General features: G+C 36.4%; 1 protein-coding gene across 10 annotated transcripts in view; it reads left to right on the forward strand.

Annotated features, from left to right (window-relative positions):
- APC (APC regulator of WNT signaling pathway) overlaps positions 1 to 9,991 on the forward strand; it is a 137,369-nt gene extending 127,378 nt beyond the window's left edge. For all 10 annotated transcript variants that reach the window (XM_081943423.1, XM_081943424.1, XM_081943426.1 and 7 more), the window contains one exon: positions 359 to 9,991. In XM_081943423.1, coding sequence (XP_081799549.1) covers positions 359 to 6,893 — 6,535 coding nt within the window. In that variant the 3' untranslated portion in view covers positions 6,894 to 9,991. The remainder of the gene's footprint in view (positions 1 to 358) is intronic.
- The last annotated feature ends 3,878 nt before the right edge of the window (positions 9,992 to 13,869 follow it).

Raw genomic sequence — 13,869 nt, forward strand, 5'->3', positions numbered from 1 at the left:
GCCAGCTGAGTAGGCCTGTTTCTTTTTCATCCTTCTGTATTATATTCATATTTCCAGAGTAAAATTATTGTACGTGCTGAATATTTAAGTAAAATAGCACTATCAGCATAATATCTGCATATAATAATTAGGGATATCCACATGGCTATCTCCTTGTCATAGAGAATATCTGCCATAAGTGATCTGATGGAAACTATTACTCCCATAGAACTGGTTTGACATTTTTGATTCATTCTTTAAGAGGATTTCTTACTCAGAGCTTACAAGCCATATTATTTATGAAAAATAACAAGTTGCTATATTTGAGCTTTTTCATGTTGTCAAGATGATAATTTTTATGCTTACATCTCAATTCCAGGCAAATACTGAGAGAGAATAACTGCTTGCAAACCCTCTTACATCATTTGAAGTCTCACAGTTTGACAATAGTCAGTAATGCATGTGGAACTTTGTGGAACCTGTCTGCACGGAATGCAAAGGACCAGGAAGCGTTATGGGACTTGGGAGCAGTCAGTATGCTCAAAAATCTCATACATTCGAAGCACAAAATGATAGCCATGGGGAGTGCTGCAGCTCTAAGAAATTTAATGGCAAACAGACCTGCAAAATACAAAGATGCTAATATTATGTCGCCAGGTTCAAGCTTGCCATCTCTTCATGTCAGAAAGCAAAAAGCACTGGAAGCAGAATTAGATGCTCAACAATTATCTGAGACTTTTGACAACATTGATAATTTAAGTCCCAAAACATCTCACCGCAATAAACAAAGACATAAACAGAATCTTTACAGTGAATATGTTTTGGATAGTAATCGCCATGAAGATGGAGTGTGCAGATCAGAAAATTTTAACAGTGGAAATGTGACTGTACTTTCACCATATTTAAATACTACAGTATTGCCTGGATCCTCCTCATCAAGCAGAGGAAATACAGAGAATTCTCGTTCTGAAAAAGAACGGAGTTTAGATAGGGACCGTGCAGTGGGATTGAACAGCTACCATAACACAGCAGAAAATTCTGGCAACTCTTCTAAACGAATAGGAGTGCAAATTTCTACTGCTGCTACCCAGATTTCAAAAGCAATGGAGGAAACAGCAAATATGCACATATCACAAGATGAAAGAAGCAGTGGATCTATAACAGAAATTCACAGTTTATCAGAAGACAGAAATGCTTTAAGAAGAACTACTACTGCTCATTCTCACACAAGTAGTTATAACTTTCCAAAATCAGAGAACAGGGCATGTTCTGTACCATATTCAAAAGTAGAGTATAAAAGAGCTTCTAATGATAGTTTAAACAGTGTCAGTAGCAGTGATGGGTATGGTAAAAGAGGGCAAATGAAGCCTATAGAATCTTATTCTGAAGACGAAGAAAGTAAATTTTGCAGTTATGGACAGTATCCTGCTGATTTAGCTCATAAAATACACAGTGCTAATCACATGGATGATAATGATGGAGAACTGGATACTCCAATAAACTATAGTTTGAAATATTCTGATGAACAATTGAATTCTGGAAGGCAGAGCCCATCTCAGAATGAAAGATGGGCAAGACCTAAGCATGTAATAGAAGAAGAAATAAAACAGAGTGAGCAAAGACAGTCCAGAAGTCAAAGTGGAGCATATCCTGTATATCCTGAGAGTGGTGATAATAAACACCTAAGTTATCAGTCAGCTTTTGGACAGCCAGAATGTGTCTCTCCTTTCAGATCAAGAGAATCCAGTAATTCAGAACAAAACAGAGTAGGATGTAATCATGGAATAAATCCCAAAGTCAATCAGTCCTTGTGTCAGGTGGATGATTATGAGACTGATAAGCCTACAAATTATAGTGAGCATTATTCTGAAGAGGAACAGCATGAGGAAGAAGATCATCCAACTAATTACAGCATAAAATACAATGAAGAGGCGCACCATGTGGATCAGCCAATTGATTACAGTCTTCGATATTCAACAGAGGTTCCTCCTGCACAGAAACCATCTTTTTCATTTTCAAAAACTCCATCGGTACAGAGTACTAAAACAGATCACATTTCGTCAAGTAGTGGAAATACATCATCTTCTGCTGCGTCCAAAAAACATAACCAACTTCATCCAAATTCTGCTCAGAATAGGGCAAATCATACTCAGAAGCCTACATCCTGCAAAGCATCTTCCATTAATCAGGAAACAATACAAACTTACTGCGTAGAAGATACACCAATATGTTTTTCAAGATGTAGCTCTCTATCATCTTTATCATCAGCTGAAGATGAAACAGGACGTGATCATTCCACACGGGTAGCTGATACTGATAACTTTCTGAAGATAGTTGGAATGAAAGAAAACAGTGGGAATCTGTCAACAGCAGTAACAACTAATGAAACCTCATTAGCTTCCCAGCATCTTAGAACAAAATCAAATAGACTTCAGACTTCCACTGTTTCTTCCTCTGATTCAGCAAGACATAAAGCTGTTGAGTTTTCTTCGGGTGCCAAGTCTCCTTCAAAAAGTGGTGCCCAGACTCCCAAGAGCCCACCAGAGCATTATTTACAGGAGACTCCGCTCATGTTTAGCAGATGTACCTCTGTGAGTTCCTTGGATAGTTTTGAGAGCCGTTCAATTGCTAGCTCTGTTCAAAGTGAGCCATGTAGTGGGATGATAAGTGGTATAATAAGCCCAAGTGATCTTCCAGATAGTCCTGGGCAGACAATGCCACCCAGCAGAAGTAAAACTCCACCACCTACCCAAGTGCCCCAAGTAAAGAGAGAAGCAGCCAAAGCAAAAGTATCCAACACTGAAAAGAGAGAATCTGGACCAAGACAAACAGCTGTAAATACAGCTGTTCAAAGGGTGCAGGTAATGCAAGATGCTGACACTTTGTTACACTTTGCAACAGAAAGTACACCAGATGGCTTTTCTTGTTCATCAAGTCTGAGTGCTTTGAGTCTTGATGAACCGTTTATACAGAAAGATGTGGAATTGAGAATAATGCCTCCTGTGCATGAAAATGATCATGTAAATGAAGCAGAACTTGAACAATCAAATGATACAAAGGATAACATAGAAAAAGATACAAAAGAATCCACTGAAATGGAGAAAGATATTCTAGATGATTCAGATGAAGATGATATTGAAATATTGGAGGAGTGTATTATTTCTGCTATGCCAACTAAGTCTTCACGTAAAGCCAAAAAGCCTTCACAGGTAACTGCTTCTAAAATACCTCCACCTGTAGCCAGAAAGCCAAGCAATTTGCCTGTATATAAACTTCTTCCTTCTCAGAGCAGATTACATTCCCAAAAGCATGTTACATTTACCCCTGGTGATGACATGCCACGTGTTTATTGTGTTGAGGGAACACCAATAAATTTTTCAACAGCTACATCTCTGAGTGATCTAACAATAGAATCGCCTCCAAACGAACTGGCCAGTACAGGGATTGCTGTTTCAGGAATGGAATCAGCTGAAATTGAAAAGAGGGATACAATTCCCACAGAAGGAAGAAATACGGAAGATGCTCAAAGGGGAAAAAGCAGCTCTACTGTTGGGTTGAATGATGACAAAACAGAGGAAGGTGATGATATTCTTGCAGAATGTATTAATTCTGCTATGCCAAAAGGGAAAAGTCACAAACCTTTCAGAGTGAAAAAGATAATGGATCAGATCCAGCTAGTATCTACACCATCCTCAATAAATACTAAAAATCAACTAGAAATAGAGAAAAAGAAACCAACGTCACCAGTAAAGCCTATGCCACAAAGCAATGAGTACAGAGCACGCTTAAGAAAAAATGTAGAATCAAAAAATAATGTTAGTAGTGAAAGAAATAATGAGAATAAAGAGACAAAGAAGCAGACACTTGAAAATAATTCAAAAGATTTTAATGATAAACTTCCAAATAATGAAGAGCGTACAAGAGGAAGCTTTGCATTTGATTCTCCCCACCATTACACTCCAATTGAAGGAACCCCATATTGTTTTTCTCAAAATGACTCTTTGAGTTCCTTGGAATTTGATGATGATGTAGATCTTTCAAAAGAAAAGGCAGAACTGAGAAAGGGGAAAAACAATGAAATTGAAGCCAACTCCAATACAGAATATAGTTCAAATCAGCAATCAGCCACTGTACCACAAGCTGGCCAAAAGCACTCTTCAACTGGAAGAAATCACCCCAAGCCTTTGGGGCAAAATCAGACCTCTTTTTGTCCATCAGCCAAAGACATTACATCTACGGATGAAAAAACACAGAATTTTGCAATAGAAAATACACCTGTTTGTTTCTCTCGTAATTCCTCTCTGAGTTCTCTCAGTGATATTGATCAGGAAAACAACAATAGCAAAGAAAGTGAACCTGTAGAACAAATAGAACCACCTGAGAAACACATAGAGCCAACTAGAGCACCAGTTTCTGGATATGCTCCTAAATCATTTCATGTGGAAGATACACCTGTATGCTTTTCAAGGAACAGTTCCCTTAGTTCTCTTAGTATTGATTCAGAAGATGATCTTTTGCAGGAATGTATTAGTTCAGCCATGCCTAAAAAGAAAAAGCCATCAAGGTCAAAGGGGCATAGTGAAAAATTTAGTTCTAGAAACACTGGAGGCATTTTAGCAGAAGATCTCACATTAGATTTGAAAGATATACAAAGGCCTGATTCAGAGAACGGTTTCTCACCCGATTCAGAGAACTTTGATTGGAAAGCTATTCAAGAAGGTGCAAATTCTATAGTTAGCTGTTTACATCAAGCTGCTGCAGCAGCATCACTATCTAGACAAGCCTCCTCAGATTCAGATTCAATCCTTTCATTAAAATCAGGAATTTCCTTAGGATCACCATTTCATCTTACACCAGATCAAGAAGAAAAACCTTTTACTTGTAATAAGGGTCCAAGAATTATTAAACCAGGAGATAAGAGTACACTGGAAAATAAGAAAAATGAGTGCGAAAGTAAAGGAATTAAAGGAGGAAAGAAAGTTTACAAAAGCATGATTACAGGTAAAGCTCGTTCTAATTCTGAACTTACAAGTCATTTGAAACAACCCTTGCAAACAAATATGCCCTCTATTTCCCGAGGAAGAACAATGATTCATATTCCTGGTGTTCGAAATAGTTCTTCAAGTACAAGTCCAGTTTCTAAAAAAGGACCACAACTTAAGAATGCAGCATCCAAAAGTCCTAATGAAAGCCAAAATTCTACTAGCTCTCCAAGAGTTGTCAAACCGTCTATGAAATCTGACCCAAGCCCTATATCTAGACAGCCATCTCAACAGGTTATTTCAAGTAAAGGACCTTCTAGATCAGGATCTAGAGATTCTACACCTTCTAGACCACAACAGCAACCATTAAGTAGGCCTCTGCAGTCTCCTGGCAGAAACTCAATTTCACCAGGTAGAAATGGCATAAGTCCTCCCAATAAGCTTTCCCAGCTGCCAAGAACAGCATCACCAAGTACAGCTTCCAATAAGTCATCAGGTTCAGGAAGAATGGCATATACATCACCAGGCAGACAAATGAACCAGCAAACTGTAGCGAAACAAACAGGATTGCCTAAAAGTACCAGTGGAATTCCTAGAAGTGAATCTGCCTCAAAAGGATTAAATCAAAATTCTAATATCAGTGGAGCAAATAAAAAGACTGAGTTATCTAGAATGTCATCAACCAAATCAAGTGGGAGTGAATCCGACCGATCAGAGAGACCTGTTTTAGTACGTCAGTCAACTTTTATTAAAGAAACCCCAAGTCCTACTTTAAGAAGGAAATTAGAAGAGTCTGTCTCCTTTGAATCTTTGTCACCTTCTAGACCAGACTCTCCAACCCAGTCCCAAACACAGACTCCAGTTTTAAGTCCATCGCTTCCTGACATGTCTTTATCTGCTCACTCAGCCATCCAAGCCAGTGGCTGGAGAAAATTACCTCCTAACTTGAGTCCATCTTTAGAATACAGTGATGGGAGGCCAACAAAACGGCATGACATAACTCGATCTCATTCTGAGAGTCCATCCAGATTGCCAATTAACAGATCAGGAACATGGAAGCGTGAACACAGTAAACATTCTTCATCACTTCCTCGTGTAAGTACTTGGCGAAGGACAGGAAGTTCTTCCTCAATTCTTTCAGCTTCTTCAGAATCCAGTGAAAAGGCAAAAAGTGAGGATGAAAAGCAACATGTAACTTCTTTTTCTGGACTCAAGCAAGGTAAAGAAAATCAAGCACCAACCAAAGGGACTTGGAGAAAAATAAAGGAAAATGAAATTCCTCAAATAATGACAAGTCCTCCTCAGAATATCTCATCCAGTCCCACCAATGATGCTGATTCAAAAACTCTAATTTATCAGATGGCTCCTGCGGTCTCTAAAACAGAGGATGTATGGGTGAGGATTGAGGACTGTCCTATTAATAATCCGAGATCTGGAAAATCTCCAACAGGAAATACTCCCCCCATTATTGACAGTGGTTCAGAGAAAAGTAGCATAAATAACAAAGATTCAAAAGATCTTCATGGAAATGTTCCTATTCGCACCATGGGTTTAGAAACCCGATTGAATTCATTTATCCAATCTGATGGTCCAGACAAGAAAGGAACTGAAACTAAAATTGTTCTAAGCAGCTCTACAGCTGCCCCAGAGACGAGTGAAAACACACTGACTGAGCGCACACCATTTAGTTCTAGCAGCTCAAGTAAACACAGCTCACCAAGTGGTGCTGTTGCAGCACGTGTGACGCCTTTTAACTATAATCCAAGCCCCAGAAAAAGTAGTCTAGATAACGGTTCTGTTCGTCCATCGCAGATACCAACACCAGTAACTAACAGTACAAAAAAACGAGACTCAAAGGCTGAAAGTCCAGATTCGAATGGTGCACAAAGCCCTAAACGCCATTCAGGGTCTTATCTGGTGACTTCTGTTTAATGGAAAATTTACAATGTATTGATTTATGTGGATTTTTAAAAAATAAAGCAGCAAAATTGTGGTTAGCCCCTCTTTTTTTTGTAAATAGGTTTGATTCTTGTAGAGAGTTCTTGTTCTGGAAGCCATATATAATATTCTTCGTCTTCACTAATATTTGAGGGATTCCCAATTGATAATTTAGCAATAAAATTGCTAAAATAATTATATTTGTACAGTATATTTTACATATATTTAATTAACATCCCATACCTTTATAATTGTTTTGATGGGTTGGGGGAATTTAGAAAGATGAAAAACAGATTAAAATAAATAATTCTATTAATATATCACTCACTTCTAGAGTTGCAAAATGGCTAAATAACTTCAGGGAAAAATTGGTATTTATGCCAAAAAAGGAAAAATCCTCCACCTTAGTATTTGTGAAGCCACTAACCTTTTAATTAATCATGTGGCTGTGAAATTCACAGTAATATGGTTTCTGCTGAACAAGCCTTTTATTCCTGCATGGATAGAACTGATGGTTCATTTTCTGAAATGATAATTAACATTTCTGTGGTCACATAATGTGCATAGATAGTTATAGTGAGATGAATACATTTTGGTTTTTGTGCTCTGCAAAAAAGAAAAAAAGGACATCTGTGTATGTGTAAACCTTGAACAAAATTATTTTACCAGAACTAGATTTTAACTGACAGTAGGTAGGATTTTTGCTATGCTGTAACTTGTTGTATATTCTGGTATTTGAGGTAAGATGGCTGCTCTTTTATTAATGAGGCACAGGTGAAGTCTCAACAAAACTAAATGACAGAATAAATTATTGCTGTATGTACATTTTGTTGTGTGTTACTTTTGCAGTACATAACAATCAATGTTTAATTTTAATATGTTTAAGAAATCCTTTTTGTATTATGCATTTCCTCAAAAAGCGTGTTGGGAACAATAATAATTCTACTGAAATCAGTGGAAACATTCTTACAAATTTGAATGGGTCTGTGTTATATCCACTGCCTAATACAGTCGCACACTGGTTTTCTTCCAATTTCTAATAGCTGTTTTTATGTATCAGCTGCAGCTTTTGGATATAGCATTAGTGTTTTCAGCTGAAATGTTTGTTGGTTCCTCCAGTTAAGAAAAGAGGCTAAAAGAAGTACTTCCATATGCATGCCCGAAGGCATAAATTTCCTATTGCACAGCCTACAGTGCTTTCAATATACAAATACAACATGATGAGAATGAAAATTGTTTAATTTTTTTTATTTGGTTAATGCACTAGAAACTAATGTACTAAATTTTAGTGTCTTATAGAAAATAAGATTTGTATATTAAACTGCTCTGGACAAACCAACTTGGTATTTACATATATTTTACTTTAGAGACCTTCCGTGGACTGTTTACAACAGAAGTACTCTACTAAGTGCCTCTATGCAGAAATAGCAACATGCGTGTGCACATTGTTAATTAAAACAGTAGTAAGCAAGTCAAATGTGTATCTCAGGCAGGTTTTCATCATTACAATCCTGTTCATGATTATTTGACAAGTTCAATATCTGTTTACCGATGTTCTCAGATAATCCAGTTTAATCTACAAATGAAATCAATGCTTAAAATGTATGGATGCTACAACAACTATTCTAGTACCAGTTTTACTTTTTCAGACCAGATAATAACCTCTACATTAAGCTAGATTGACAGCAACAGTTAGTATGCATTTTCAAGTGATTGATGGCCAAATTCACACAAAACAGGAAACTAGATCTGAGAAATGGTGACAAGTATCCCTTCTACTTATTTCTTTATATTTTCTCTTCTTACACTTATGATAAAAATGTGGGGAAAAAGAAAAGTTAAACAATTTAAGGTTTTACAGTGCCCAACTTTAAAACACTGCATAAAGCCTTAAATTGTTATTGCTGTTATTAAGGTTAGAAAAAAAAACCCAATGTTGCAAACTAATGATTTAAAGTATTTTTATATTAAGGATAGTTGAGATTAATTGCAACTTGTCTAGGCCTTGACATAATGATAAACTAGCCTGTGGTAGGAATTCCAGGGATTTTTCTTGGGCATTTGGAACTGCAGCTCCTGCAGCCATTGGCCTTTGACCATAGTAACAAGGATTGATGAAGTCCAACGTACCTAAAGAGTATCAGGTTATGTACGGTGACTTAGCCTAAAACAGAAATAAGAGCTTCTAAAGTCATGGTTATACTGGAAGAGGAGACAGCAATCTAGGCCTTGTAACAGTAAGTTGGTTTAGCATTACATAATTGTATCTTATGATGCAGCCTCTATTCCACTTGTTTTTTTAAAATGCACACACATAGGTAGCATTTAGCTCAATAATACTAATCCTAACATTACTAAGACCACAAAAATAATTAATTTAAATTCAAGGTGTCTCCCCCCAAATTATGATAAAAGAATAGATGTACCGTAATTCCCCATTACTGATTCTCTGTCAAAAAGATTATACATATTTATTTCTTGTACTTTTTGCCTTTTAACAGGGCCTATTTATTGGCATACCATATTGGTAGAATCTCTTATGTGAACACAAGGCCTGCTTATCATATATATAATCTTTGTGATGGATTAATGTATATGTTTTGATGTACTTTTTGTGAGGCATCTTATGTGGATCAATAAACAGGATCAGTACGCAGTATGGTTCATCTCAATTTATCTTTAAATCACTTGTTGTATAAAGACAATAGGAAAACATAACAGGAAAAGCCCATCATGTACACCTGTCTTTGCTAACTATTAAATTTTAATTTAGCATCTGGAGGTCACTAATGTTGTCATATTTGTACTTGCTGATTACTGCTATTTTGCTTCTACTGAAATTAATCACTAACTTGTAAAAGTGATGCGCCGTGCAGTACGGATAGAACCAAGTCAAGAAATTAAGACAACATTTTTTTAAAAAGTTGACATTCATTTAAAGCTTTTCTGCTTCTTTCTGCAGTTTTGCTAATGAGAATTGTACTAATTTTCTCCACTTCCTTAATTATTTGTGAGTTGATGTATAAGACAAGAGCTTTTCTTTTGTAATTTATTTCTCACACTGAAATAAACAAATTATTTGACAAACCAAAGTGCATATTTTTAACAAAATGTTCCAGAAAATGTGCATGTATTATTGTGTCTTTTATTTACATGAAGCACTTTCAGTTTCAATATATCAAATATATAAACATACAGAAGAAAATACGAATGAATTCACCATGCATTACAGGATAAGAAAATCAGTATTCTAATAATTTGTTATATACGGGTTAAAAAGCCCTCCATTATTTTACATATAAGAAGGATCCGTATTGTGTATCAAATGCCCTGCTGAAATTGGAATCTGGCTTAATCTCTGTTGAGGTTTTTTATCTGACATTTTGGCTTGCTTTATTTTTTACTGACAGTTGAGTTCTAGAGTTTCCATTATAATTATTTATAACCCTAGACCAGGTATAAATCTGAACCTAAAATGTTATAACATGTAAGCTTAATATTTAACCTCAGTTGGTCTCATAAGATTGCTCCGAGGTGAAAATATCTGGCTCTAGACTGTGATATTCGGAAAGAACCTTATGTGTCTGTGTTTGGGGATGGTGGAGGGGGGGGGGGGCAGGTCTGTTTGAAGACTTGTGCCACTTTATGCCCAACTCTTGGAGACTCCTCACGTGTGCTTGGTTTAAGAATAGTTTTGTGAAAAAGCAATTATGTCAGTCACATACATGTTTCTATGTTGCATTTTCCACTTAGTGAGTGGCCCAAATAACCTTTCTTAATTAATAACTGATAAATTTCCTGAGAATACTATTTTCTTAACCACCCATGATTTTGAAGATTGCCCGATTTTGCTTAATCATCATTACTATTTGACACTTAGTATTGTAGTTAACCTATCCTCTGTATCTTTTGTGTTCTTTTATTTGCCCCGTTTTCATTTAAATACATCCATAGTATTTTGTTTTTTAAATAAACTGAACTAGTCAGTTATGATCTTTTAACATACTGTATGTGCTCTGGACAAAAATGCAGGCATTTCTTTGACATTCCACTCACCATTAAACAAAATTTAGAGACAAGTATTTTAGTTTGAACCTTGCTTCAAAATAGATTTAAAACAGCTTTTTATTGTATTTGAAAATTCATATTTTATACAATCTCAAGTGGGCTAAAGCTCCACCTGCTAAATTTAGCATGGCTTAGTTTAAATAGGAGTAAAATGTATGGTTTGTCTTCTGCAACCTGCATTGTTTTATTTAGAGTACCATAAATAAAATCTCACTTTGCTAAATTGGAAATCTGCAGCAATATGGCTTTCCTGTAATTATGCAAACATTATACTGCTTTTTCTTAGTATTAACATTGTCCAGAATTTGCTCCTGCCTACCTTTGTTTATAGGCTACATCTGGCAGTGAAAAGACCTATTTATCGATTTCATGATGTAACAAATGCTTACCGTATTTTTCAGAGTATAAGATGCACCAGAGTATAAGACACACCAAGATTTTGATGAGGCAAATTTTTAAAAAAACTTTTTGCACTCTGCAGACCTCCCAAAAGCGGCTCGTTTTTTTTGCGAGGAGCCTTGTAGAGTCCTCCTGGGGGCTGGGAGGGGGAACGGGACAAAAATGAGCAAAAAAGGCCCGTTTTTTGTCAAAAAGGCATGCATAGCTTTTAGGAGGCTTATAGAGTACTGCTGGGGGGCAAAAATGAGCAAAAAACAGCCTGTTTTTCACTCATTTTTGCCCTCCCCAGCCCCCAGAAGCACCCTGGAAGCCGCCTAAAGGTTATGCACGGCCATTTTTGCAAAAGGGACGGGGTTTTGGGAGGCCAAAAATGCTGCATTTAGTGTGTAATCCAGATTTTCACCCTCTTGAGGAGAAAAAGGTGGATCTTATACTCCGAAAAATATGACATTTTAAGTATATGTCAAGTACCTCCAGTTCTCTTGAAATACACTGGAGTTTCCCTACCAATGAAAATATAATGGGCAGCTCTATTCTTTATGAGTCTGCTGTGGGTACTTGGAAAATGTTAATGTCTGACATTTACCTGGTAACTATGGGGTACTTATGGCAGATTCAAATCACTTCTAGTGAAGACATCAGGTTAGGGAAACATTGAAAGCTTAGGCACTACTGAAATTCTAGAAGGCAATATTTTCAATATTAATCCAAAATAAAGAACATGGGGCCATAACCTCAAACTGACAGAAGGGAAATTTAAAAGCAATGTTAGAGAGCATTAATTCACAATAGTGGTGGGATTCAACCGGTGTAACAACTGGTTTGCTGAGTGTGCGCTTTGCATGTGCACACATGCTATGTGTGCGCACACCAAACACATGTGCGCACTGCGTTTGAAAACAGCTGTAAAACTTACCATCTACTGCCCCAGTGAGTAAAACAGCTGAGGCACAGCAATTTGCTCTGCCATGCCTATCAGCTGGGCTTCAAACAAAGGAAATATAGGACAGACTAGCGCAGGGGCAGTTGGGCGGGGCCAACTGATTGCTGGAACTATGGGTTTGCCCAAATCAGTCTGACCTGGCTGAATCTCACCCCTGCTGCACAGAAGCTTAGAACCAATTTCCAGCAGAGGTAGTGGATCAGTCATCAGTAACTGAGTTTAAACATACTTGGGATAAACACATGTCCATCACCTGACAAAAATTTAAAAAATTAAAAACTCAAAGGGCAGAACCCCTAGGCCTTTTTCTGTCCTCAGTTTTCTATGTTTCTATGAAATGCCTAGGATAGAACTGATTAACGTGCCCACTTATTTCAGTGAGACTAAAGCATGATTTAATTTAAATGGGACTTTTTGTGCTCCATTAAAATATTAACATGTCTTAAAGGTATTGTATACAGTATGTAGATCAGCTTTACTGACTATGCTAGAACCAGATGCTTGTGTATTTTTCAGTACTGATCAACTGTTAGATTATATGCCAACATTCAAATGTGTTGGGAAACTCAAGGGAGCAATCAATGGTTTACTATTAAGCACCTCCTGCTGTCCTTTTCTTAACAGTTGTTTGTTTTGGAAACAGTGTTAAACTATGAGTCTGTTTGCCTATATAGTCAGCAGCTGTCTGTTTCTAAGGACCAATTTCTCACAGATATTTTCTCAGAAGATGAGCAATACAAAGATGCCCAGAGAATTATTGCAATACATGTAATTAAACAAGAGTGATCCAATTTATTTTACTCATATAGCAATATAAGAGCTTTGCTAAAAGTTGGTCTCGGATATAAGTCATGCACACAAAGTCATACAGTATGTAATATATGTACATACATACATATATATATGTAGTTGTAATGGATACATTTTGAAAAATATAGTGTAAATAAGCATATACTAATGAAAAAGTTAATATTTTCAACCAAAGTTGACTAGGATAAGTGAAGGATTTTATCTGGATCAGCTAAAATTTGTCAGATAATTAACTGGATTAAAGATAATTGAAATAAGTCTGATGCATGTCAGAAAGCATATCTACTGCTTAACTGGATTGATTGATTCCAGTGGGCCACTGATTTACCTATTAATCAAATATATATCTCAACCACAGAAGACTCTTGGCAGCAAACAAAGATAAATATGTCATAACCATAACAAAATAACAGTACACAAAAACATCCTATAACACAATTAATTCCCCAGAGTATCACATGCTGTCAGACCGCAAAAATGCTTAGGAAAAGTTATTTTCAGTGTGTTCACCCTTTATGGTCAGTTACAAAAAATTATCTTAAAATAAAAATGAAATTTGCAAAATGGATTTCATATTTATCAATAAAAAGAGTTTTACACACAAAGCAAAATTTGGCAACATTCAAAGAACAATCATATTGGCTGACAAATAGCAACTATCAGCTTATATGTAAAATAGATCTAAATGTCTCAGAAGTTTAGTAAAAATAAAATAAAATGCAACCTTGTGTATCTATAAAATGGGCAATG

Source organism: Natrix helvetica, assembly GCF_964273705.1.
Source record: "Natrix helvetica genome assembly, chromosome: 2".
NCBI classification, from domain to species: Eukaryota; Metazoa; Chordata; class Lepidosauria; order Squamata; family Natricidae; genus Natrix; species Natrix helvetica.